This window comes from Hyla sarda, chromosome 2 (genome assembly GCF_029499605.1).
Source record: "Hyla sarda isolate aHylSar1 chromosome 2, aHylSar1.hap1, whole genome shotgun sequence".
In the NCBI taxonomy this organism is placed as follows: Eukaryota; Metazoa; Chordata; class Amphibia; order Anura; family Hylidae; genus Hyla; species Hyla sarda.
The window spans coordinates 233,227,424-233,255,191 of record NC_079190.1 but is presented as its reverse complement, the minus strand read 5'-3'; the positions used below and the strand labels follow the sequence as shown (position 1 = coordinate 233,255,191).

General features: G+C 41.8%; 1 protein-coding gene across 3 annotated transcripts; it reads left to right on the top strand.

The window, feature by feature from the left end:
* Positions 1-27,297, top strand: CAP1 (cyclase associated actin cytoskeleton regulatory protein 1). 3 transcript variants are annotated; one of them, XM_056556614.1, is made up of 13 exons: positions 1-307; positions 3,365-3,468; positions 3,551-3,651; positions 4,250-4,327; positions 6,013-6,153; positions 6,836-6,921; positions 7,072-7,177; positions 7,855-8,041; positions 22,174-22,364; positions 23,447-23,570; positions 23,658-23,740; positions 25,628-25,771; positions 25,938-27,297. In XM_056556614.1, the coding sequence occupies exons 2-13, from the start codon at positions 3,375-3,377 to the stop codon at positions 26,019-26,021; spliced, it is 1,419 nt and encodes a 472-aa protein (XP_056412589.1). In that variant the 5' UTR covers positions 1-307; positions 3,365-3,374; the 3' UTR covers positions 26,022-27,297. The 3 variants fall into 3 exon arrangements, with proteins under 3 accessions (XP_056412589.1, XP_056412588.1, XP_056412590.1); XM_056556613.1 differs by having other exon boundaries at positions 1-350; XM_056556615.1 differs by lacking the exon at positions 1-307 and adding an exon at positions 3,071-3,215.
* The last annotated feature ends 471 nt before the right edge of the window (positions 27,298-27,768 follow it).

Below are 27,768 nucleotides of genomic sequence, written 5' to 3'. Positions count from 1 at the left end.
CAGCCCACATCCCGTACTTCTAAGGCAGGTGCATTCGCCATCTTTAAACTGGGCAACCACCGAGAGTATCATAAACGGTGAAAGCCAAAAAGAGCATTGCACCTCAATCCCTATACAGGCACCGAAATGACGAGCGACAATGGCTCCTCACTACTACAGTAGCGCCCGCCTTATCTATGCGAATTTAAACGACTACTGCGCGCTCTCTCATAGCCCCGCCCACAGGCTGTGTCACGGAAGTGATTTCCCGCGGCGCCTACTGGGAGGTGACTGCCGGAAGTGGGGCAGCAGAGGAGTCGCGGCGGAGGTGAGCAGGGCGGGGCTCCTGTGGTGACTGCTTCGTGTTGCCGGTATGTGCGGGCTGTGTGTATGTGCTTGCGTCTACCTGTGTGGGGGAAGACGCGGGTGTGCAGCGTTATTAGTGTGAATGAGCATCTGTAGCGTTACAGACTATCCTCTCTATGTGTACTAATGCTGGTGTATGGTGGAGGGCATGTCAGGCTGCAGGGGGTTAATGACAGGGAGCTAGGGAAGTGTGGTGCCCTGTCAGTCACATACCTTCTATCTACACCTATCGCAATGAGAACGAGTCTGAAGTTGTGGTGCCCTTTCTAATACTTGCTGGGGGCTTGACATGCAGTCACTTGCCTTATATTTACACAAGTGTTTCCCAACCAGGGTGCCTCCAGCTGTTGCAAAACTACAACTCCCAGCATGCCCGGACAGCCGTTGGCTGTCCAGGCATGCTGGGAGATGTAGTTTTGCAACAGCTGGAGGCACCCTGGTTGGGAAACACTGATGTTTACCTATCGCAATGTGAACGAGTCTGAGGGAAGTTTTTAGTTCTTGATGTGTTGTGATCTGCAGGCAACATGTTATGGACCAGGGGGGCTGGGCGGATTACACAATTATATAATCAGTGGTCTCCAAACTGTGGGCATGCTGGGAGTTTTAGTTTTGCAACATCTGGAGGTCCACAGTTTAGAAACCACTGATATATAGCATCATGAGAAAAAAAATCTTGGATAACTTGTGCTTGTTCTGCCTTTAGGAGTCCACCTACAGCTCTCCTTATGCACACTTAGTACCGCCCACTGGACTCTTAAAAGCAAAGCTAGACAAGTTATCCGCAAAACGATGTATCTGTCTGCTCGGTTCCTCCTGTTCTAGAACATAAAGCCTGCACATTGAAGTGCATTTTCAGCGTGACAGGTTCCCTTTAAAGGGGCATTTCCATCCTTTATTGTTTATCCATAGGAAAGGCCATAAATGTCTATTACAGCGTCCTCTTTGGCCTTCTTGCAGCCGCAGGAGGTAATTGAAACGGCTGAGCTGGCAGGTTGCGTAGATCCCAATAGACTTTAGGCCGAATGGGGGGGAGAGAGCACAACGCTGATGTGAGTAGTCCAGTCTTGAAAAACATGCCCTATCCTAAGGATAGGGGATAAGTTTCAGATTGCGGGGGTCCAACCGCTGGGGCCCCTTGCGATCTCCTGTACGGGGCCCCGGCAGCCCACGGGAACGGGGCGTGTTGATCACTGCATGATGCAGCGGCTGACTCACCTCATCAATAAAATGCTATGGGAGAGCTGGAGATTGCCGAATGCTCTGCCATAGAGTTGTATTTAGGGGGCATGTCAGCTGCCGCTTTGTCAGACCCTCGTGATCTGAAACTTATCCCCTATCCTTAGGATAGGGGACATGTTTTTCAGGACTGGATATCTTCTTTTAATGACTCTGTCATTTGTTGAAAATTTTGCCGTGTAGCGCAGACATGCCAAAAGTTTACAGTCTCACTCCTGAGACCTGCTGCAATCACGGGTTACAGCTGGGTGAAGGGCACAGCAGCGCGCACCTCACTCTCAAATTGTCTCTAAAATCCAACCCTTTCACTATGGAATGAAAAGGTCGGATCTGCCAGCTGGGGAGAAAAGCATGCTGCCCTGTACAGCACCGGCATATAACTTGTGATGACTGCAGCGGGTAACAGGACTGAGACCCAGTGCGATCTAAACTTTTGACATGTTTGGACAACCTGACAAAAGTTTAGTAAAATGATAGTAACACTTTAATAGAACTTGCATGAACAGCATAAGATTATGAGTGACACTGCTCATGTAAGCGAAGCTGATGGTACTACATTGTTTAAAGTCTGTGGGAGTTACCTAAACTTCCTGACCATCTCCTGCAGATCAAGCAGGTGAGGCGAGGCCCTATATCAAACTTTTATGGCGTATCCTGTTGATAAGCCATAAATATCCAGGTGGAAATGCCCCTTAAACTGGTACCAGGTATAGCAGAGCTGAAGCGGCTGGCCACCAAAATTGTGCACTGCGCCATTACTATGGATGACTCCACCTTATCATACTATTGTCGGGGGGGGGGGGGGGGGGGGGAACAGATGTCTGTCCAGTTAAATATACTAGAAATGTATTTCCTTCTTTTTACACCTTTTATGTCTGACTTTAAAGGAGTACTCCGCTGCTCAGCGTTTGGAACAAAATGTTCCAAATGCTTAAAGCCGGCGCCGGGAGTTTGTGACATCATAGCCCCGCCCCGCATGATGTCACATCCCACCCCCTCAATGCAAGTCTATGGGAGGGGGCGTGACAGCAGTCACGCCCCCTCCCATAGACCTGCATGAGGGGGCAGGGCATGATGTCACAAGGGGGCGGGGCTAAGATGTAATGAGCACCCGGCTCTAAGCATTCGGAACATTTTGTTCCAAACGCTGAGCAGCGGAGTACCCCTTTAAGTTGTCGACATATTTGTGAGTTGCCTTTTGTAAGGAAGGAAGAGTTTGCAAGGCACATGTACGCTTTGCTCGTATGCAGCTGTTATAAATAGATCTGGACTGATGTTTCGTAATCCCAGCCTCTATGTACATTTTTGTTCTCGGTATGTTAGGTTTAGTTCTCCTTTATATAGTCATTTTGCAGTTCTAGAGCTCATGCATGTGGGAGAGGTTAGAAGATAACTTTAACCATGTGATGGGCGTGTTTGGAGCGATCCTGCAGATCACGGATATAAGTAGCATGCCTAATGATTGGATTCTAGGTTATTTTGAACCTTGGAAGTAAAAGGCGGTGCATTTGTGGAATGTCCTGGTATCTGCTCTGACACGTTCAGTCACTTCCTGCAGTATTGATTGAAGCTGCAATACTTGAAGTCTTCCTCATTCTGAGCTGCAGTGGGGCTGAGGAGCACAGTCAGTGGTCTGTTATATATTTTCACTATAGTTTGTCTTTGCTGAAGGCAGATTTTCCTTTGTTTGTAGAATTACAGTTTGGGTTTGTTCTTTTTGGGGTGTTTTTATGTTTCCTAAGTTTTTCAGTTTTCCATTTGTAATACATTTTTTTCATAGGTTGTAAATCATGGCGGAGCTACAGAATCTAGTTGTACGTCTGGAGAAGGCTGTAGGAAAGCTGGAGCTTCTTTCAGGAGGCTCAGGAGGATCAAGTGCTGCAGGTGGGAAGGTTAAAGCTTTATCAGTAATAATAATAGATTTATTGATCATTAATGTCTTTTCTCTTATGGGATTTGATTGTAGAAACTGCACAGTTTGTTCAGGCCTATGATGCCCTGATCAGTAGCGCTGTAGCGGACTTTATGAAAAGCAGCAAGGAAATAGGTGGAGATGTGGAGACTCAGGTGAGTGCATCTAAAAATGATCTACTGTGTTGCCTGTGTAAGGTGGCAAGCATACATGTTTCTGCAAGCCCCAGTCAGATACATGGGGCAAGTCCAATAATGTCTGCAACAAATCTTCTGTAAGTGATTATACCATAAGTTCCATGTTACTCAGATACTTGCTAGTAGTTGTTTCCTAAAAATGAGATTGCTGTTCGTAGGTTCTCATATTTTCACACAGCAGTATATTGTATCAGTATTTATATGCCAAAGCCAGGGGCCTAACCTAAAAAGACAATTTATAACGGAAAGATTTGCATCTCCTCTCTACACTGACCAAAATATTGCCCTCTGAAAGTGGCTTTAGAGTTTGTTCAGGCATACTGGAATGTAGATTTTAGTCCTTAGTCCTTTTGGTTGAAATCCAGTTTTCTCTTATTTATAACAAAGAAAAGTAGCTGCTCTGAGATGTTGTTATAATACATTAGAATATATGGCATTGAACTGGCACTATGACTCTCTAAGGTTATCTCTAGTAACATTGTTCATGAACTGACAATGACCATTTATATTCCTTAGTGTGCGGTCTGTACAGTAAAACATTGTTTCTTTTTTGTAGGCTGGGTTGTTACTTGCGGGACTAAACCTACAACGTGACATCTTGGTTAAGGCTTCACAGTTTCAGCAGCCGGAAGAGGTAAAGTTAATTTTGACACAATATTTCCTTTCTTGCATATCAGTGTTTCCTGTTTCATGTTTAGACTCTGTTCCTTGTTTCTAGACCTTTTGTATGCAAGTGTTGCAGATATTGTTCTGTCTATTATAAAACTACACACAGACTGCAACAAAACACAGAGTATTGTGTATGAAAAATATTGTGGCTGAATGTCTATAATGTTACTTCAAATGAATCTCTAGAAAGGGCTTCATGTATGTATGTACTCATCTCATAGAACAACACAAGACAACTCGTTTCAATTACTTATAAAAAAAAAAATTGTGAATTTTATTACATCGTTTAAAGTCAAAGGACATTCCAAACAATTGTGAAAAAAAAAAAAAAAAAACGGAAAAACTCCCACTGGGGAGACAAACAAAATGGCCACACAACCTGCTCACACATGTAACTTGTATAGAACTAATGTAGAGGGAACAGCTAATGCCTACATCCTCTATGTATATGGGCAGTGTTAACACTTCAGAAAATGTAAATAAGAGGCACAGGTACAGCTATACATACCAAAGATAGTGCTGAGTAACAAATGCGGAGCATTCAAGTACTCGAAATGACTCCATAGTTTTCTTGTGGCGTTCGATTATATAACTATGAAAATTCATCAATGATTGCATGGCAGGAGTTTTTTCCCGTCCTTTCCTGGGCAGGCATTAGCAGCAGGTGCCGTAACCTGATATGTGCTGTAAAAAAAAGGGATTATTTAAAATTGTCACTAATGATAAATTTGCAACCCTAGTAAGGAAAATACTCTATGGAAGACAGTTTTGAAAAAAGAAAAGCAATGATCCCCCTCATGAAATATTTTACTTTTGAGGGGCAATTTAGTTGTTATAATAGAAATCCTGATTCTGAGTATTGCTGAGTAAAATTCACTTCGTATGTACTAGTCCTTGTTTAACAAATTTGTGGATATTACTTTGTTACATGCTCTGTATGTTTTTATGGATTTCTATGGTGTTTCGTCCCGTGAATGGATGCACAGGTGTATTCTTGAATTCTGTGTTTGTAGCAATGGTAGCCACTAGGTCCACAAGGTGTCCTCCTTAAAGAGGTATTCCGGGCAAAAACATCTTATCCCCTATTGAAAGGATAGGGGATAAGATGTCTGATCGCGGGGGGCCCGCCACTGGGACCCCCTGTGATCTCCCTGCAGCAGCCCGCATTCTATGCGTAGCTGCGTCTGAAGTTTCGGAAACCGCCGGGCTTGTTCAGGAACCTCAGACGCAGCTGCGCATAGAATGCGGGCTGCTGCAGGGAGATCGCGGGGGGTCCCAGCAGCAGGCCCCCCACGATCAGACATCTTATCCCCTATCCTTTCGATAAGGGATAAGATGTTTTTGCCCATAATACCCCTTTAAATTACATAGAACATTCAGCAGTTTGTAATGGGCAATCTGATCGTATTGCTGACATGTCACTTCTATAATAAAACCTAATTAGTAATTTAATTGTTTTATCTTTATCTGCTGGAACATACTGATAAATAATGCAAAAAGTTTTAGCTACATCTTGGAAAATTCTACTGAAAGCTGCTTTTCCTCTTCAGTGATATACCATAAGCATGAGATCATTAAGTAGGTAATGTGGAAAATGTTGCAATAATATATCTAAATTTTCTTTGTTTGTAATTTTGTCTACTATTTAAGGGTCTTTCTGCTCTCCTAGCACCTCTATCACAACAGATTCAGGCTGTTCAACAATTCAGAGAGAAAAACAGGGGCAGCAAATTTTTCAATCATCTTTCAGCTTTGAGTGAAAGTGTTCCTGCTCTTGGATGGGTAGCAGTGGTGAGTTGTCAAGCATCCATTATTTTTCTCTCTAATCCCTTTTTCCTTCTTTTCTTCTAGTAAATTATAGCAACATGTGTGGGTGTGTGTATGGTCCCCCATTGCTTTACAGAGAATGACTAGCATTGTATGGTTGAACTATTCTGAACATAGTGTTAGAATGGAAAAGGTGGGATTTTGATTAAAGTACATTTTTACTGATAATTCCCTAGATTCGAGGGCTAGGTTTCAGCTGTCTTATTTATTTTTTCTGGTAGCGAAGACTGTAAGGGCCCCTGCACACTACGGACATTCCACTCTAAATAATTCTGAGCGCATTCCGCTTGCAGCAGAACTTCTGACGAAGAATTTGAAACTGCCGAAAGAATGAACACGTTCACTCTTTTGGCAGAATACACTCGAAAAGGCCATTAGTCAATAGGATTTTGAATTCTGACTCTTGTATCCACTGAAGTGCTAATTTGCTCAGTGTGCTGGGGCCCTAAGTGCTGATTATGCATAGGAGCATGTATGTTCTGTGACTGACAATCCTTTACCGTAAGTGAGACTTTAAAAGTGTCTGTTAGAAAGCCTCAAAGTTTCTGTGTGACAATTATGAGAAACTGCATCTTCTACGTGATTTTTGCAGTATTATTTATAACTATAACATTTACTTTTAATATATTTTCATTTCTCTTTTAAGTCGCCAAAGCCTGGTCCCTATGTGAAGGAAATGGTGGACGCAGCAGTGTTTTACACCAACAGAGTCTTAAAGGAATACAAGGATGTGTAAGTTTATTTTATTTTTTTTACACGTTTGTTTTTGTTTTTTAAATGGTTACTTACGCTAGGAGCAGTTACTCATTGCTCATGCTGTAAAGGTGACAAACATTCATGGCCACACATGGTGAACAGAAGTGATGCATTGTATACCTACAGTGAAAAGAAACATGTAGATTGGGTCCGCGCATATCTGAACATCTGGACAGAACTTCAGGCCTACATCAAGGAGCATCATACAACAGGCTTAAGCTGGAGAAGGACTGTAAGTGTACTTTATTATGTGTGTATATATGTGTGTGTGTGTGTGTATATAATATAATATATTATAAAAAAAATATATATATATTAGCTGAGTACCCGGCATTGCCCGGTTTTTCCTTCCTAATCCTTGTTGGGGAGGAAAATAAACAAAGGAGGAAGCTTTTGACTTCATATCCCATCCTCCTATATTGTCATATCCCGACCTCCTATGCCGACCCGTAATATGTGTACCAGGTATTGAAATATCTCCAGCCGTACGGAAGTTATGTGGGAACATTTCCCAATGAGTTGCATGGGATTTTAAACTAAAACCCTGACCCTCACAAATGTGGGTAGTTAAGGGTTAAATTAACTATCCTATATTTTAAGTGGACATATAAGTAACATGTGACGAAGTATTATCGAAATATCTCCATCCGATTGGAAGTTATGCAGTAACATATATTTCCCATAGACTTGTATTGGACTTTAAACAAAAACACCGCCCATGACAAATGGGGGTGAGTAAGGGTTAAATCACCTATCCTATGTTTGTTGTTGACATATAAGTAACATTTGTGCCACGTTTCATATTAATATCTTTAGCAGTTTGGATGTGATGCTGGAACATACATACATACATACACACATACATACATACACACACACATTGATATACTGACTTTGCTTAATTTGAAGGGACCAAAGGCCAGCCCAACTGCTTCAGCACCAAGTGCACCATCTGCTCCCAAGGTTGGACCACCTCCACCGCCTGGAGGACCACCTCCCCCACCCCCACCAGCTCCAGCATCAGCTCCAAGTGATGATTCTGTGGCTCGTTCACAGCTCTTTGCAGACCTTAACCAGGGAGAGAAGATCACCAAAGGTAAGAAGCAGGCTTAAATTCTTTATAATTTGTTAAAGATAGGATGTGTAGCTGTTGTAAAAATATTGCAACTTAGTCTGCTGCTTCAGTGTACAAAAGGCCAAAAAGAAAACAGTTTTGGTTCATATGACATAAAGAAGCAATTCATATTCATATTGTCACAATCTTCAAAGGCAATTCATGATACTATTGTACTGTATAATAAAGGTGTAAGAAGATGAAAATACAATGATAAAGCCAAAACTAGCCACAGAAAGAGACAATAGGAGAGATCCCTATGAGTTTATTGTATAATATAGTCCAGCAGTGTTAGAGTTTCTGTATGCAGCTTGTTAGATAATGGAGTTGATAGTACTAGGATGAAGGGGGAAAAAAGGTTATTTCTTGGTGGCTTTTCATTGGGGGATACCTTACTGATGGGTATATGCTCTTGCCACTAGGAGGCGCTTACACTAGGAAAAAAAAAAGTCCGCTCCTCCTTGGCAGGATATACCCGCCCACTGGAAGTTTTAGATAGTGTCAGTACGAGGCAAGACACAGGTCTGGGAGCTCCCTAGACCTGGTCTTTTTAATTCTTTTCTAGTAATTTCCTCAGAAATTTGCTAAATGGAATTGCAGAATTCCACCCGAATTACTACAGAATGTGTTCTCAGAACACAATTCTGCCGGAATTCAAGCACCATTGATTGATTTCAATGGGGTTCCGTCATGGAATTCTGCAAAAAAGACTGGTCTTCTATTTTTGCGGAAAGCAGAAACTCTGCAGCAAAATTTCAATGGAGCATGTGCCGTCTAGAGGTAGACTGCCCGTGCTCCTGACTGAGTGGGACGGGGTCCCATTCAGGAGATTGCGGGGGGGCACTAGGGGTCGAATCCCCCTTGATTAGCTATTTATTCTCTATCCTGTGGATAGAGGATAAATTAATTCTGGCTGCAGTACCTCTTTAACCCTTAGAGGATGCAGCAATTTTTTGTTATTTTCTAGCCTAGGGATTAAGCAATAGCTTTACCAAGTTCCATTCAAAACCAAACCAGGAAAAAAAAACTATAGAGAGTATAAATCGGTTTTAGCTAGTGTCAGTAAGAGGCAAGACACAGGTCTGGGAGCTCCCCAGACAAAGGTTATAGATTTGTTTGAAGCAACAAGCATTTTCAGTAATTTGAAGAGCTTGGGAGCATTGGCTAAATGGTTCAGAATTCCAGAGGAATGGAGTCTTAAGGTGTTATAGGAGAAGGGCCTATGCAGAACATGTGTGGGGTGGTTATGTAGGAGATATTAAGGGGCAAGGATATGTACATTAGTGTAAGGCAATGCTTCCAATCAGTGTGCCCTCAGCTGTTGCACAACTACATCCCACAGCACAGCTAGAGGCACACTGTTTTGGAAGCTGTGTGATCAGCAGCCAGTAAAGCCTCTAACAAGGAAAGAGTATTTAAAGGAAACTGACAGATGGATCAAGCCCACTAACCTGAATATGCTATATCCTGAAAGAAATGATGTATTCCTTACCTCAATTCCTTCAGCCGCTTCCAAGCTATAGCATCTTTCAATATACAAGGGTTTTAAAAAATAACTTCACCTCTGACGCCATTCCCTGGGTCCTGTTTGCGCTGCCCCACTCATCAATATTCATCTCTTTGATGATCAGGGAGGTACGAGTGGGACCCAGGGGATGGCCTCAGAGGTGCAGCTAGTCTTAAAACCCGCCCCTGGTACAGTTAAGTGTTCATTTGCATATTGCAAGATTATGCTATATCTCGGGAACGGCTTAATTGATTGGGGTAAGAAATACATCTTTTCGCTCAGGATCTCCCACATTGACCATCTGCATATTCAGGTAAGCAGGCATGATCCATCTCTGTTTCCCTTTAAGAATAAACTGAAGAGTTGCCCAGGGAAAGGTGTTACTGTAGTCAATCAGTGGCATGATGACAAAGTGAAGGTATGAAATAATATTGCTGTAAGTCAAGCATTATGGATAGACATTAATCATCATAAACTGAATGTATAATTATATACATTTAGTATAAACCGACTTAACATAGACATTTAATGGCAGTATGAAAGTATATGCACAATCCTCATGTGTTACTGATAAGCAGTCTTAGCAAGGCTATTATCCGTCTGCCACCTTATTTGTTGTGGTACATGAGGTCCTGTGTGTAGTCCAGGTGTTTAGGTTTTAGATTTACTCTTTATCTCAAAACACAGTGCATGTTGTAGCTTTATTTTTTTATTTTTTTTTTGAGAACTGTACTGTAGTGAACTATCCAAAAGATAGGGAATAATTCTAGATTGTAGGGGGGTAGAGTCCAACCGCTGGGACCCCCTGTGATCTCCTGCCGACCCCACACAAAGCAGCGGATAACACACCCCTTCCATGTATCCTATAGAGATACATGGTGTGGGCGTGTTGGCCGCAGCTTCCGGCAGATTGCCAGGGCCCCAGGCAGGAGTTCTATAACTTATCTCCTATCCTCTGGATAGGGGCATAAGTTGTATTTCATAGTAGAGAGAAAAAACTCGGCACTGCTTCCTTAATTGTTAGCACCTGACATCCAATGCCTCTGCTGGCTCAACCACGTCTGATGGTGCTCACTGGTAATAGCAAAGTCCAATGCAAACAATCCGTAGAAAAGAGAAAAGAAAACCAGGGCAACTCACCAAATACGTAAACTTCAAGCTTCTTTATTGATCCATGAAGGGTATAAACAGTGCAAGACACGGGTGGACAAAAAACAGGGGGACGTTAGTTCGGGGCTACGGTGCCGTTTCGCAAGATATGCTTCAACTGGCCCACATCGTCTTCCAGCCGGAAATACATTTAAATATCCCTCCCCTCCGTTGCCATAGAAATGAGCCAAACAAAAGGTAAGTGCAATTAAAAATGTTAAAAACAACTGTGTGATACACCTAAGATTTTCATTTATGTTAATAATGCACTGAGCTCAGTACGTTCATTGAGACCTAAAGGCCCCATTGCTTCCAACCGAAGAATCCATTTCGTTTCATTTCTTAACAGCATTTCTTCTCTATTTTTCCCAGCAACACCATGTTCGATCCTTTCAAGTCCGGCAAAACGGAATCCATATTTTTCTCTAGAATGAAATTCATTAATATGTTGAATAAATCTAGTGGCTCCGATGCCGGTCCTGAGGGATCGAACATGTTCGCGGATTCTGTGAAATAAGGGCCTTTTTGTCTTCCCAATATAAAATAATTTACATTTACATACCAATGCGTAAACCACATGAGAGGATCTGCATGTAATACATTGTTTCACATTAATAGTATTACCTGCTAATTCTACATTTCATATTTAGAGAGCAAAATGAACATGAACCGCAAGTAAAATTCCCTTTTGGGCGTAATTCAGACAGCCAATTCTGTCCCGATGCGTTTTTTCCTTTTTTCAATAAATCTCCAACTGTTTTAGTTTTTCTATATGTAACAATCAGTTTTTCATTAGTAATTACTGCTATGTCAGCATCTTCTTGTAAAATATACCAATTATTCGTTATTGCTTTTTTCACTACATTATTAATAGGAGTATTTGAAAAAGAAAAAACGCAACGTTTGTTATTTTTTCTGTCTTTCGTTTTCAGCAAAACCTCTCTTGGTATTTGATCTATTTTCTTTCTTGCATCTAAAATTAAATTAAGAGGATAACCTCTCTGTTCCAATCGATACTGTAAGTCATCTGCCTGTTTTTGAAACAGTATGGGACTGCTATTAATTCGTTTTAGTCTGACTAGCTGACTGTATGGGATACTATTTTTAACCTGGGGGGGGATGGGATGATTGATAATGTAACAATGAATTTTTGGCAATCGATTTTCTAAAACCAGATGTCACTATATTGCTATCCACAATATCTATCTGTACATCTAGAAATTCAAGATGTTGATCTCCAAATACATATGTAAAAAACATGCTAACTCCATTCACTTGGTTAAGATACTCAACAAAGGCAGCAAATTCATCCTGTGAACCATCCCAAATAATAAAGAGGTCGTCCACATATCTGAGAAAAAGTTTAATTTTACCAATAAAGGGGTTCTTGGATGTGAACACCCACTTGTCTTCCAACATGGAGAGGAAAATATTGGCATAAGCACATGAGGTGGGAGACCCCATGGCTGTACCATGTGTCTGTCTATACCAATCCCCTCCATATTGGAAGACATTATTACTCAACACGAATGTAAGGGCTTCAGTAACAAATTCAATAAAGTCAGGTGACTTGCCTGTTTTCCGTAGGATAGTGGTCATAGCCTCTACACCCGAATCCAAAGGGATTCGGGTGTATAGGCTCTCCACATCCACGGAACACAGTTTTAAACTAGGTTGCCAATGGAAATTATTCAAAATTTTAATTAAATCTCCGGTGTCCCTGAGATAAGAAGGTAATTCTCTCAATAGAGGCGATACTAACCAATCAACATAACTGGACAAATATTCAGTCGGTGACCCAATCCCAGAGACAATAGGACGCCCCGGGGGCTGGGTCACCGACTTATGGATCTTAGGCAAAATATACCAAGAGGGTTTTTTAATGTTCCTAGGGAGGAGACGTTCAGCACTTTTTCTACTGATAACCCCTTTTTCATGAAATTTCCGAAGTAACGATCTCAAGTTGTTAATTATTTGTGGACAGGGATCTTTTTTTAATTTACAGTAGGTGTTCTCATCTCCTAACTGTCTAAGAGCCTCTGTGTTATAGTCAGTAGTTTTCCACAGAACAACCCCCCCCACCCTTATCAGCCTTGGTAACAACAATATCTTCCCTTTTTCTTAATTTATCTAGGGCTATTTGTTCTCTATCTAAGATGTTGCTCTGGACCTTCGGGTAAATGAGGGCTTTAACTTCTTTTAGAACTGACTTCTGGAATATATCAAGTGGACTCCCAGGTGTAACAGGAGGATTAAACAAAGAGGGATTACCTCCTGAAAAAAACTTATCACTAGTACTATCTGTTCTATCAGACACCTGATCACTAATATCAGCAAGGAACGTGACTAATTCCCGCTCCTCATCATTAAATTCACTAGGTACACAAAACCCTAAGGGCCCTATTTTACAGCTAGTTTCACCTTCGAGTAAGATTACATTTTTATTTTCATTATTTACTGCAGAAAAAACTTTTTTTTTAATTTACGGACACCCTTGAATAAGTCCTCTTGGAACTGGACATAGTCGAATTTTTCTCTAAGACCAAAGTTCAATCCTTTGTTCAATAATGAGATTGTGTCCTCATCCAACTCTTCATCCGTGAGGTTCACTACTATATTTTCAGGAATTACTTGCGCCAAGTTACATTCTTGCGTTTGGGTACGCGTTTTCTCAGAATTCTTTGATTTTCCTCTCACTCTTCGGGTTCTGGGTCCAAAGGGATTCTGGCAGCTTTTTGTTTGATGTTCCCTGCGTCTCCAGTCGACTCTGTCGAACCACTGCTGTCTGTGTCAGTTGTCATAAAATCCGAACTTTTATTTTTATTCCTGCTTAAATTTGACTTCACCGGGACATTTTTTGAGACTTTTCGATTAGCATTAGACTTTTTATTCCAAGTGAAGACCTGATGGTTCTCAAAGTCTCTTTTGTCTCTTATAAATTTGTCCCGCTTTATAATCTTAATTTTTTCTTGTACTAGACCCAATTTTTTCTCTAAATTATGCAGGAAAGTATTAAATAACGGTTCAGAGAGTCTTGTTCTTAATTCACATTTAGCTTTGCAAAGGTCTGCTGTTACCATTTCATATTCAGTTTTGTTTCTCTCCAGTACTAACTTCTGGATTTCCAGAGAATGTAGCAGATGTAACTCATCCCATGCTTTTATAAATTCGGGATCATCTGTATACTGTGAAGGAGTTTTGTATACACGCAATCCTCTGGGAATACGTAAATTGGTCACATAGGCTTCTAAGGAGTTAATAGTCCAAAAGAGCCTAGTCTCTTTTTCAGCCAGGGATTGAACTTTGAACTCCAGTGATTTGGTGCTTAACAGCGAAATTTCATCTTTGTATTCACAAGACGCGAAGAACATCCCCACGTCCACCCGGCCTGCACTGATAGCCGTCTCTGAGGCAGTATTAGGAGAATCCATCTCCATAATGGAATGTGCTATTATAGCGGCTGTAGCGTGCTCAGAGTTTAGAAACAATAGTCCATAGACAATATTCAATAGTAGAGAGAAAAAACTCGGCACTGCTTCCTTAATTGTTAGCACCTGACATCCAATGCCTCTGCTGGCTCAACCACGTCTGATGGTGCTCACTGGTAATAGCAAAGTCCAATGCAAACAATCCGTAGAAAAGAGAAAAGAAAACCAGGGCAACTCACCAGCCCTAGATAAATTAAGAAAAAGGGAAGATATTGTTGTTACCAAGGCTGATAAGGGTGGGGGGGTTGTTCTGTGGAAAACTACTGACTATAACACAGAGGCTCTTAGACAGTTAGGAGATGAGAACACCTACTGTAAATTAAAAAAAGATCCCTGTCCACAAATAATTAACAACTTGAGATCGTTACTTCGGAAATTTCATGAAAAAGGGGTTATCAGTAGAAAAAGTGCTGAACGTCTCCTCCCTAGGAACATTAAAAAACCCTCTTGGTATATTTTGCCTAAGATCCATAAGTCGGTGACCCAGCCCCCGGGGCGTCCTATTGTCTCTGGGATTGGGTCACCGACTGAATATTTGTCCAGTTATGTTGATTGGTTAGTATCGCCTCTATTGAGAGAATTACCTTCTTATCTCAGGGACACCGGAGATTTAATTAAAATTTTGAATAATTTCCATTGGCAACCTAGTTTAAAACTGTGTTCCGTGGATGTGGAGAGCCTATACACCCGAATCCCTTTGGATTCGGGTGTAGAGGCTATGACCACTATCCTACGGAAAACAGGCAAGTCACCTGACTTTATTGAATTTGTTACTGAAGCCCTTACATTCGTGTTGAGTAATAATGTCTTCCAATATGGAGGGGATTGGTATAGACAGACACATGGTACAGCCATGGGGTCTCCCACCTCATGTGCTTATGCCAATATTTTCCTCTCCATGTTGGAAGACAAGTGGGTGTTCACATCCAAGAACCCCTTTATTGGTAAAATTAAACTTTTTCTCAGATATGTGGACGACCTCTTTATTATTTGGGATGGTTCACAGGATGAATTTGCTGCCTTTGTTGAGTATCTTAACCAAGTGAATGGAGTTAGCATGTTTTTTACATATGTATTTGGAGATCAACATCTTGAATTTCTAGATGTACAGATAGATATTGTGGATAGCAATATAGTGACATCTGGTTTTAGAAAATCGATTGCCAAAAATTCATTGTTACATTATCAATCATCCCATCCCCCCAGGTTAAAAATAGTATCCCATACAGTCAGCTAGTCAGACTAAAACGAATTAATAGCAGTCCCATACTGTTTAAAAAACAGGCAGATGACTTACAGTATCGATTGGAACAGAGAGGTTATCCTCTTAATTTAATTTTAGATGCAAGAAAGAAAATAGATCAAATACCAAGAGAGGTTTTGCTGAAAACGAAAGACAGAAAAAATAACAAACGTTGCGTTTTTTCTTTTTCAAATACTCCTATTAATAATGTAGTGAAAAAAGCAATAACGAATTATTGGTATATTTTACAAGAAGATGCTGACATAGCAGTAATTACTAATGAAAAACTGATTGTTACATATAGAAAAACTAAAACAGTTGGAGATTTATTGAAAAAGGAAAAAACGCATCGGGACAGAATTGGCTGTCTGAATTACGCCCAAAAGGGAATTTTACTTGCGGTTCATGTTCATTTTGCTCTCTAAATATGAAATGTAGAATTGTAGAATTAGCAGGTAGTACTATTAATGTGAAACAATGTATTACATGCAGATCCTCTCATGTGGTTTATGCATTGGTATGTAAATGTAAATTATTTTATATTGGGAAGACAAAAAGGCCCTTATTTCACAGAATCCGCGAACATGTTCGATCCCTCAGGACCGGCATCGGAGCCACTAGATTTATTCAACATATTAATGAATTTCATTCTAGAGAAAAATATGGATTCCGTTTTGCCGGACTTGAAAGGATCGAACATGGTGTTGCTGGGAAAAATAGAGAAGAAATGCTGTTAAGAAATGAAACGAAATGGATTCTTCGGTTGGAAGCAATGGGGCCTTTAGGTCTCAATGAACGTACTGAGCTCAGTGCATTATTAACATAAATGAAAATCTTAGGTGTATCACACAGTTGTTTTTAACATTTTTAATTGCACTTACCTTTTGTTTGGCTCATTTCTATGGCAACGGAGGGGAGGGTTATTTAAATGTGTTTCCGGCTGGAAGACGATGTGGGCCAGTTGAAGCATATCTTGCGAAACGGCACCGTAGCCCCGAACGAACGTCCCCCTGTTGTTTGTCCACCCGTGTCTTGCACTGTTTATACCCTTCATGGATCAATAAAGAAGCTTGAAGTTTACGTATTTGGTGAGTTGCCCTGGTTTTCTTTTCTACGGATTATAAGTTGTATTTCACTGGAGTACTCCTTTAACGCCATATCAACCACCTACTGTCTTTTGATGGTGGGCGGTTCAGGTCCACAGTTTGCAGCAATGTGTTGAAGTCATGCAGTTGAAGGGGATTTGCATCACTAGCAGCTCCAGTTCTTAGGGCAGCCTTTTTTTCCTATATGGCCGATCAGAAGCTACAAACGTTTACACCATGTGCTCCCCACAGTCCATTGCTTTGGCATGATCAGAGGGAACTCCCCACTTTGAGTTGTCAGGTTTTGTAGTGACCCACTCACACTGGGGGAAATTCTGCTCTGGCACTGAGGATCTAGAAAGGATCCCAAGGCTTTGTTTAGTGAGCCTGCTGTTAGAGCTGCACTCATTGCGCCATAACACATAGTATAAAATAAAGATGTGTGAAATGGAAATCTCTTAAGGTCTGCAAAAAAGTGATTTATTACGATAAATATTTTATAATGCATGCATTACAAACTTACACATAATAGATATACAGACATCTGCAGGGGTGTGGAAATTTAAAAAAAAACTATTTGTCCAAGGGACTAAAGCTGAACACAATCTACTTGTCCCTAAAGAAAATCCACTTGTCCTGGCAGATAAAATAATTTCCACCAAAATAGTCTGATCCCCCCCCCCCCCCCCCACTAGACCACCAGGGATGGATATAAGATCCTTTAGACACTGCTGACAGCGGTGATCTAATGGGTTAATAGGTGATCGCAGCATGACAGGGTATTAGAGGTGGGAGAGCTGTATTTCCTCTTACCCCCGAGACAAGCCCAGAAAAGTCTAGATATAACTTTTTGATCACCATAAAACATCTCTCATATGAAGTGACCAAAAATTAGCAATTCTGGACTATTATTTACAATTACACCGTTCACCGTACGGTTTAATTAACATTATATTTTAATAGTTTGGACATTTCCACATGCAGCGATACCACTTATGTTTATTTTTGTACATTATTTTTATTGGAAGAAAATTGGAAACTTTTATTAGGAAAGGGGCTTATTCACATATATACGCACTTTTTAAAATATTTTAATCACTTTTTTCAGTCTCAATAGGGACTTATGTTACTGGGGGGAGGGGGGGTTCTGCTTCTCCAGTTTATGTGCTGCATTTTGTGTCAGAAAATGCTGGAAGTTGCATTTAGTTACTAGATAACTACAACTCCCAGCATGCCCTGATACAGTCTATGGTTATGTGGGTGTTGCAGCATGTTGCACTGTATAGTAGGACAGTAAGGTTATTGTGTAACATGCTGGGAGTTGTAGTTTTGGTTTGTGTCAGCTGCAGAGCCATAGTCTGTGTCAGGGAATACTGGGAATTACAGTTAGTAACTACAACACCCAGCATGCCCTGATGCAGCCTATAGCTCTGCAGCTGACCCGAACCAAAACTACAACTCCCAGCATGTTGCACTTTATAGTTCTACAATTTAGGTTATGGTCCAACATGCAGGGAGTTGAAGTTTTGGTTCGGGCGTGTTTGTGTGCATCCGTGGGGCTCTTGGTCGGCGGGTGAGTATGAAGGGGGTAGGATTCTGGGGGTGCAATTCAGTGCGGGTGCCACTAAAAATAAATAAAAATTAGATGGCACAACTGCCCTAATGGCCGTCTGCCCCTATACAAAACATTTATGCATACACATATCATACATGCACCAGCCACTGCCCCCATATACATACACACACCCCCGCCACTGCCCCCCCACATCATACATTACATACACACATACACTCACACCATACATATACACCATACATATGCACACATCATACATACATACACCCGCCACTGCCCCCCTCACATCATACATTACATACACACATACACTCACACCATACATATACACCATACATATGCACACATCATACATACACCCACCGCTGCCCCCCCATCATACATTACATACACACATACACTCACACCGTACATATAACCATACATATGCACACATCATACATAGACCTGCCGCTGCCCACCCCACATCATACATTACATACACACATCACACTTAGACATTATACACACATCATACATTACATACACACATCACACTTAGACATTATACACACATCATACATCACATACACACATCACACTTAGACATTATACACACATCATACATTACATACACATCGACATTATACACACATCATACATTACATATACACATCACACAGACATTATACATCACATACACACACATCACACTTAGACATTCTACACACATCATACATCACATACACACACATCACACTTAGACATTATACACACATCATACATCACATACACACATCACACTTAGACATTATACACACATTATACATTACATACACATCACACACACATTATACATTACATACACATCACACACAGACATTATACACACATACACTCACACCATACATATCCACCAGTGTTTCCCATCCAGGGTGCCTCCAGCTGTTGCAAAACTACAACTCCCAGCATGCCCAGGGCATGCTGGGAGTTGTAGTTTTGCAACAGCTGGAGGCACCCTGGTTGGGAAACACTGATATACACCATACATATGCACACATCATACATACACCTGCCGCTGCCCCCTTATCATACATTACATACACACATCACACATACACTCACACCATACATATACAACCACCCTTCCTGCCGCCGCCTGTATTCTCGGTCTCCTCACCTGATCCGGCCATGAGTGGGCATCAGAGCTGTAGTCCCGGCCAGTGTGAGGTGAGATTTCCGTCCTCCCCCCCTCTGTGTTTTCCCCGTGCAAACAAGCAACCGCCCCGTGGTGGATTAGGTCCTGTCTAGACAGAGCAGGGGAGGGGGAGGGGAGGAGCTGTGTGCGGGGGATGGAGCTGTGTGCGGGGGATGGAGCTGTGCACGGAGCTGTCTACGTCCTTTCTCTCCCCCTGCTGTGTCTTCTGAGCTCCTTCCATTCACCGGGAGGGGAGATAAGGGGGCTCTGCAGTCAGCTGGAGGCCGCCGCCCCCTCCATACACTCAGAGCCGGTGTGAGGTGTAGACTTCCATCGGCTCCTGCAGCTCACACCGACATTACAGAAAAATAAGGGGGAAGTCTGTCTGTCCCTGCCAGCCCGATACAGGACTAAATCTATAAACAATTCACCTGCCCGGCGCCCAAAACTACTTGTCCCGGGCGTCGGGCTATAGGATTTCCACATCCCTGATCTGTAATATTCTGAATTTGATTGAATCTGAACTATTTCTGCCTTAAAGGGGTTCTCCGGTGCTTACACATCTTTTCCCCTATCCAAAGGATAGGGGATAAGATGCCTGATCGCGGAAGTCCCGCTGCTGGGGACCCCATGATCTTGCATGCGGCACCCCGTTTGTAATCAGTCCCCCGGAGCGTGTTCGCTCCGGGACTGATAACAGGCGACCACCGGGCCTGCGGCGTGTGACGTCACTCCTCCGCCCCTCAATGCAAGCCTACGGGAGGGGGCGTGCGGGACTCTCGCGATCAGGCATCTTATTCGCTATCCTTTGGATAGGGGAAAAGATATGTAAGCACCGGAGAACCCCTTTAAAAACAAGGCCTGAGACCTGGTTAAAGTGGTACTCCACTCCTAGACATCTTATCCCCTATCCAAGGATAGGGGATAAGATGTCTGATCGTGGGGGTCCTGCCGATGGCGACCCCTGCAATCTCTCATGCAGCACCCACTTGTCGTCAGCCTCACAGAGTGAAGATTGCTATGTGTCTGACTCACGATACAAGGGCCAGAGTATCATGACATTACGGCCCCGCCCCCTCGTGACTCCACAATCCCACCCCCTCAATGCAGACTATGGGACGGGGCGTGATGGCTGCCACGCCCTTTCCCATAGATTTGCATTGAGGGGGTGGGGCTGTGATGTCACAATACTCCGGCCCCTGTACCGTGAGTCATCAGACACGGAGCGATCTTCGATCCATGCAGCTGATAAGTGGGTGCTGCGGTAGAGATTGCGGGGGTCCCCAGCAGCAGGACCCCCCCGATCAGACATCTTATGCCCTATCCTTTTGGATAGGGGATAAGATGTCTAGGGGCGGAATACCCCTTTAACCCCTTAACGACGCAGGACGTATATTTACGTCCTGCGCCGGCTCCCGCGATATGAAGCGGGATCGCGCCGCGATCCCGCATCATATCGCGTCGGTCCCGGCGCTAATCAACGGCCGGGACCCGCGGCGATGTGCGGTATTAACCCTTTAGAAGCGGCGGTCAAAGCTGACCGCCGCTTCTAAAGTGAAACTGAAAGTATCCCGGCTGCTCAGTCGGGCTGTTCGGGACCGCCGCGGTGAAATCGCGGCGTCCCGAACAGCTGATCGGACACCGGGAGGGCTCTTACCTGCCTCCTCGGTGTCCGATCGATGAATGACTGCTCCGTGCCTGAGATCCAGGCAGGAGCAGTCAAGCGCCGATAATGCTGATCACATGCGTGTTAATACACGCCTGTGATCAGGATGAGAGATCAGTGTGTGCAGTGTTATAGGTCCCTATGGGACCTATAACACTGCAAAAAAAAAAGTGTTAATAAAGGTCATTTAACCCCTTCCCTAATAAAAGTTTGAATCACCCCCCTTTTCCCATAAAAAAAAGTGTAAAAAAAAAAAAAATACATATGTGGTATCGCCGCGTGCGTAAATGTCCGAACTATAAAAATATATCATTAATTAAGCCGTACGGTCAATGACGTACGCGCAAAAAAATTCCAAAGTCCAAAAAAGCGTATTTTGGTCATTTTTTATAACATTAAAAAAAATGAATAAAAAGTGATCAAAAAGTCCGATCAAAACAAAAATCATACCGATAAAAACTTCAGATCACGGCGCAAAAAATGAGTCCTCATACGGCCCTGTACGTGGAAAAATAAAAAAGTTATAGGGGTCAGAAGTTGACATTTTTAAACGTATACATTTTCCTGCATGTAGTTATGATTTTTTCCAGAAGTGCGACAAAATCAAACCTATATAAGTAGGGTATCATTTTAACCGTATGGACCTACAGAATAATGATAAGGTGTAATTTTTACCGAAATATGCACTGCGTAGAAACGGAAGCCCCCAAAAGTTACAAAATGGCGTTTTTTTTTCGATTTTGTCGTACAATGATTTTTTTTTCCGTTTCGACGTGCATTTTTGGGTAAAATGACTTAATGTCACTGCAAAGTAGAATTGGCGACGCAAAAAATAAGCCATAATATGGATTTTTAGGTGGAAAATTTAAAGGGTTATGATTTTTAAAAGGTAATGAGGAAAAAACGAAAGTGCAAAAACGGAAAAACCCTGAGTCCTTAAGGGGTTAAGGACACAGGTACACAAGGGGAGATTTATCAAAACTTGTGCAGAAGACCAATAAAGCAGTTGCTTATAGCTACCAATCAGATTCCAGTTTTCAGAGGTATTTTTAAAAATGAAAGCTGAAATCGGGTTGCTATGGCCAACTGTTCCTTTGCACAAGCTTTGATAAATCTCCCCCTTGCATATATTGAGATGACCTTCAGTACTGAGCATACCTGCACCCTTCTTCCCAAATGTGTAAAATGAGATAGTAATCTATTTATTACACTTTGTGTTCTAGCTCTGAAACATGTGTCTGATGATATGAAGACTCACAAAAATCCTGCTTTGAAGTCTCACAGTGGACCAGTCCGAAGTGGACCTAAACCATTCACAAGTCCTAAACCAACAAACCTTAGTTCTCCTGCAGCCAAACCAGCACCTAAGAAGGAACCACCTGTGCTTGAATTAGAAGGCAAGAAATGGAGGGTGGTGAGTAGTCAAGGCATGTGACCAGAGTGGTGGTGTTTTATTTTGTGCTTTGGTTTAAGTCAGACTGAGGAAGCTTGGAGCTAGATTAGGTTGTTGTGCAAGGATTATTCTGCCTGTGCAAGTTAAATATTGTGGGTGGATTGCTGTATGTTCCCTATTTCAGGAATGGGACAAATTATGATTGGTCCTTTACAGGGGAATGGTAGGCATGCTTTTATGCAAACCAGTGATCTAGCTCTAATGAGCAAGCAAAAATGTTATATTGGGACACTAGACTAGAGTTCTTTATGCTCCCATATACCCCTTTCCCATTGTTTATCAGTAATTTACTCTACCTCTCCCATGACATATCATAATCTATATTGGGGAGACCACAAACAGATGTCTACGGCTGCAACAATTTTTAGAATATATAATGTATGTGTTTTTATTTTTTTCTCCCTTGTAAGGGCTATACCCTCCCTCCCTGTTTCTTACCTGTGGCCAGATAGGAGGGGCAGCACATTCCTTGGTTGTCCATCCTACGTGTCCCCAGCAACCTCTTTAGTGAAGAGGAGGGCAGCAGACATCTTCCACTTCCGTCATCTTCTCTGCTTCTCTTCACTAAACAGGCTGCCGAGGACCCCAGTTGTCTATATACATAGTGATAATCGCTAAGTGTATGAGAACTTTAGAAATTGGCTGACCAACCAATTATGACAACTAGTTGACAACTATTTCCGTAATCGATTAGTTTTAACCCTACAGATGTCAGTAGAGAGATGACGTTTAGGGAGAAAAGCTGCTGCCACAGCTGTCTGGCTGCAGCTTACCCCTTCCCCTAGTGAACACCCCAATGGTTATCCTTGATAAACATTTATGCATATGGGAAGGTCAGGAGAGAGAACGGTTGGTTGAACTAAGGGTTAACCAAAAGTTATTAAAAAAATGTATGGTGGCATCTAAACACATAGTGGCAGGACTTGTTAATGCCCATGCTATTGTATCCCTCCAATGATTCCACACATACCTGTTCATCACCTACAGAAGGCAGTAAGCTAATATGCTATCACTCCTTTTGAAACAACTGTTTGCTTTTACAGGAAAACCAAGACAATGCCTCCAATCTGGTTATAAGTGACACTGAGCTTAAGCAGGTGGTTTATGTTTACAAGTGTGTGAACAGCACCCTGCAGATCAAGGGAAAGATCAACTCCATAATTATCGGTGAGTAAGCAAAGCAGACAATTCTCATGAATAGGCTTAACTACTTCCCTGTCTTTCTGTATAATCTTTGTTTTTATTTCTATGTAGACAACTGCAAGAAGCTTGGCTTGGTTTTTGAAGATGCAGTAGGTATTGTGGAAATCATTAACGCTCGTGATGTTAAAGTACAGGTAAGATCCTGTAGATAGCTCAAGATATTGTGCAGGTCCATCTTGATTTACACTCTCCTTAGTTTTTTTTTTTTAAGTTTTTTTTTACTGGTTTGGTTTTGAATTGAACTTGGTAAAGCTATTACTTAATCCCTAGGCTAGAAAAATTGCTGCACCCTCTAAGGGTTAAAGAGGCACTGCAGCCAGAATTAATTTATCCTCTATGCACAGGATAGAGAATAAGTAGCAAATCAAGGGGGATTCGAACCCTAGTGCCCCCCCTTTTTTCCCTGAAAATTTGAACAAAACCAGTTGAGCGGTTGAAAAGTCCATAGGGAACGAACATACATACATACATTTTTATTTAGACTCACATCACTGACTTCCCCTGTAATTTTTGTTGCTAATAGCCACCAATCACAGTTCAGCTTTCATTTCCCACACTGCTGAGGTAAAATAAAAGCTGCACTGTTATCGGTTGCTATTTCTTATACTGCTGAGGTAAAATAAAGATGCAATGTGATTGGTTGCTAGAGCTTAGCTTTTATTTCTTTTATACTGCTGAGGTAAAATAAAAGCTGAGTTGTGATTTGCTGCTATTTGTTATACTGCTGTGGTAAAATGAAAGCTGCACTGTGATTGGTTGCTATGGGCAACACAGATTTTCTTTTGGACAGCTTATATGACAAATATTTGTTTTTTCTCTTATATCAGCGGTTTCACAACACCTTATCCGATCGCAATCATACTTCACGGAAACAATCCTCAGACTATACTCTAGCTTCCCTGAAAATGTGATCAAAATCGGTTGAGCGGTTTATACAAGCATAGATAGACATACATGCATAGATAGATAGATGGATGCATATACTGGGAAAACATGAAATTGCTTCCTTATGTACTATTAAATAAAGTGTATTAATCTAATCATTTTACTATTCTTATCATTTCTAAGTTTTCACTTCCCTAAAGCTTTGTCGTTCTAAAAAGAACTTTTGCCATGTAGAGTTTTGATTGGTTAAGGTCTTAATGCTGAGACCTCCATGATCGCTAGATGTAGCTGGGTGAAGCATGCAGTAGCATGTTGCAAGTGATAGGCTCCATAGACTATATAAGGCAGCCTGTCTCCTACACTGAAATATGCTACTGCGCCCTTTACCCCTCTGTATCTAGCAGATGGTGAGGTCTCAGGGCAGGCGCCACCTTTGATTGTAGCCTTAGGCACTTCTCTGACTAGAGCAGTGGTCTCCAACCTGCGGACCTCCAGATGTTGCAAAACTACAACTCCCAGCATGCCCGGACAGCCGTTGGCTGTCCAGGCATGCTGGGAGTTGTAGTTCTGCAACATCTGGAGGTCCACAGGTTGGAGACCACTGGTCTAGAGGGTACTTGGCTTGGAGTGAGGAAAGGTGGATCATATTGTACAGGGTCTGTTTGTCCTCTAACCTTATAGAAACAAGCTGCATGGAGGCTATGGGCACAAAATGGTTAAACCTTTTTAATAAAGACTATTTATAAAACATGGTGACTAGAGATTAGCGAACTTACAGTAAATTCGATTCGTCACAAACTTCTCGGCTCGGCAGTTGATGACTTATCCTGCATAAATTAGTTCAGCTTTCAGGTGCTCCAGTGGGCTGGAAAAGGTGGATACAGTCCTAGGAAAGAGTCTCCTAGGACTGTATCCACCTTTTCCAGCCCACTGGAGCACCTGAAAGCTGAACTAATTTATGCAGGAAAAGACTTCAACTGCCGAGCCGAGAAGTTCGTGACGAATCGAGTTTACTGTAAGTTCGCTCACCTCTAATGGTGACAGAAGTGTACATGCAGTTTTCTGCTGCTCCATTACCACAAATAGAAATGTGGTCTTGCTTTGCTGTAATGTACATTTATTTTTGTCTTTATTAGGTGTTGGGTAAAGTGCCAACAATATCCATCAATAAGACTGATGGCTGTCATGTTTACCTAAGTACGGGCAGCCTGAACTGTGAGATAATCAGCGCCAAATCGTCAGAAATGAATGTTTTGGTTCCAGGCAGCGGTGGAGAGTTTGTAAGTACAGGATAACTGTTTTGCTGCTATTGCATATATTTTTTGTGTAGTTGCTCAGTGGCAAATTTGTAAATAGACAATTATTTATTTTAGTCCTTTTTTATTACACAGATTATTTATGTTTAATATCTGCTAACTATGCATACATTTTTTTTTTTTTTTGCAGAGCGAGTTTCCCATACCAGAACAGTTCAAGACGGTTTGGAATGGTGAGAAGTTGGCGACTACAGTGACCGAGATTGCAGGGTAGATGCAGTAACCTACCTGCAGTGACATGGGCTGGACACCATGTCCTCTCCAGCCCTCTGTGTTCTTTCTGCTGCTTTTTTTTCTTGAGGATTCCTCTAGCTGTAGGTAGAGACCCAATCCTCACAGCTCTATGCTGATAATATCCTACTCTACCACACCTAACTAGTGCCAGAAGTCCACTGAGAGCTGCTTCTGCTAATCTGCTGTCCTGCCCCTCCTGTGCCAATGAAAAGGGACAGGTCCCGACTGTCATAACCATAATTCTGGGGAGTGGCTGGATGTCCGCTAAAATAATTGGACCAAAGTTTAACTTGCTAATGAGCACTTTGTAAATGGAACTTGTTCATTCCATACACTGGGAAGAATACAGCTCCCAACGCCTGACTATTGGCCAATCCTTTTCAGCACTTCCAGGGTTTACTTTTTCTACATAAATATCTTCAGAAATATGCAATGATTTTCCTTCTCTGAATTACTGTCCTGGGCTGTCACTTCTGTATTGATCCTAAACTAATATAATGCCAATGTGTACTGAACATTTCCAATATGTTGTAAGCAGGTTCTGATATTAAGGGAACAGATTCAGTCCTTACAGACTGTGGAATACTCAAGTTTACAAATCAAACATTTTATTAAAGATTCAAAGTTAAAAATAAACTTGTCTGCTTTATTTATTAGTTATCAAAGTGATGGCTAACTAGTCTGTAAAGAAGAAAGTGGTGTCTTTGCAGCTTATTTTTGTCTTTATCTATGAAGCAGTGACTGGTTTTCCAACACTTAAGGGGGAGATTTATCAAAACCTGTGCTAAGCAACCATTCAAATTGCTTCTTTCATTTTGCAGAGGCATTGTTTAAAATGAAAGAAGCGAGCGGATTGGTTGCTATGGGATTTTGATAAATCTCCCCCTAAGGTCCTGTGTTTATGGGGCTGTACGTCCAGCCATTACACCGTGGTAATTGCAATATAAACAAAGTGCAGTACTACTATGAAAATGGATGCAGTTTTTAGTTATACAGTACAGCTGACAATGTTCACACTGTAACCCAAGAACACTGCCTCAGATTTTGTGATTTTAAGTTTTAAACCAAAAAACATGTATAGATCATAATGCATTAGATAACAAAATGAGTGTCTCCTTTTTATTTTCCTCCTTTTGGTTTTGTAAAGTACTTGCCCCATGAAGTTTTGGGCCAGAGTCATTAGGGGAAAATGAATCTCCATACCCAGATGGTAGTTTTTTTTTTTTTTTTTGCCTCAGTGGCAATTTGTTTTAAATCACATCATGCCCAGGGTATGGCCTCTTTCCTTTCAGACTTTCTTCCAATTTTAAATGCCATATCTGCATGTATATTGGCCAATTTCTCCATAGAAATCAGGAAACAATCACATATCTTGCAATGAGAATTTTTTTTTTTTTTTTTACTTCTAATATTTTTGTGGCTTTAGTCCCAAAGAAGTCTACACTAAATGCATCTGAGGCATGGATGCAAGCCACACTGACATGGAAGTTTGCTGCATAGTAAACTGCTGTTTCCCTCATAACAACCAATCACAGTTCAACTTTCATTTTACCAGACATGAAAGCTTAGCTGTGATTGGTTGTAATTGGCAAAACCAGACAGTTTGTTTTGGGCACATTGATAAATCTAGGCCATGCCCTAGCTGGCTATATACCAGTGGTCTCCAGACTGTGGACCTCCAGATGTTGCAAAACTACAACTCCCAGCATGCCCGGACAGCCAACAGC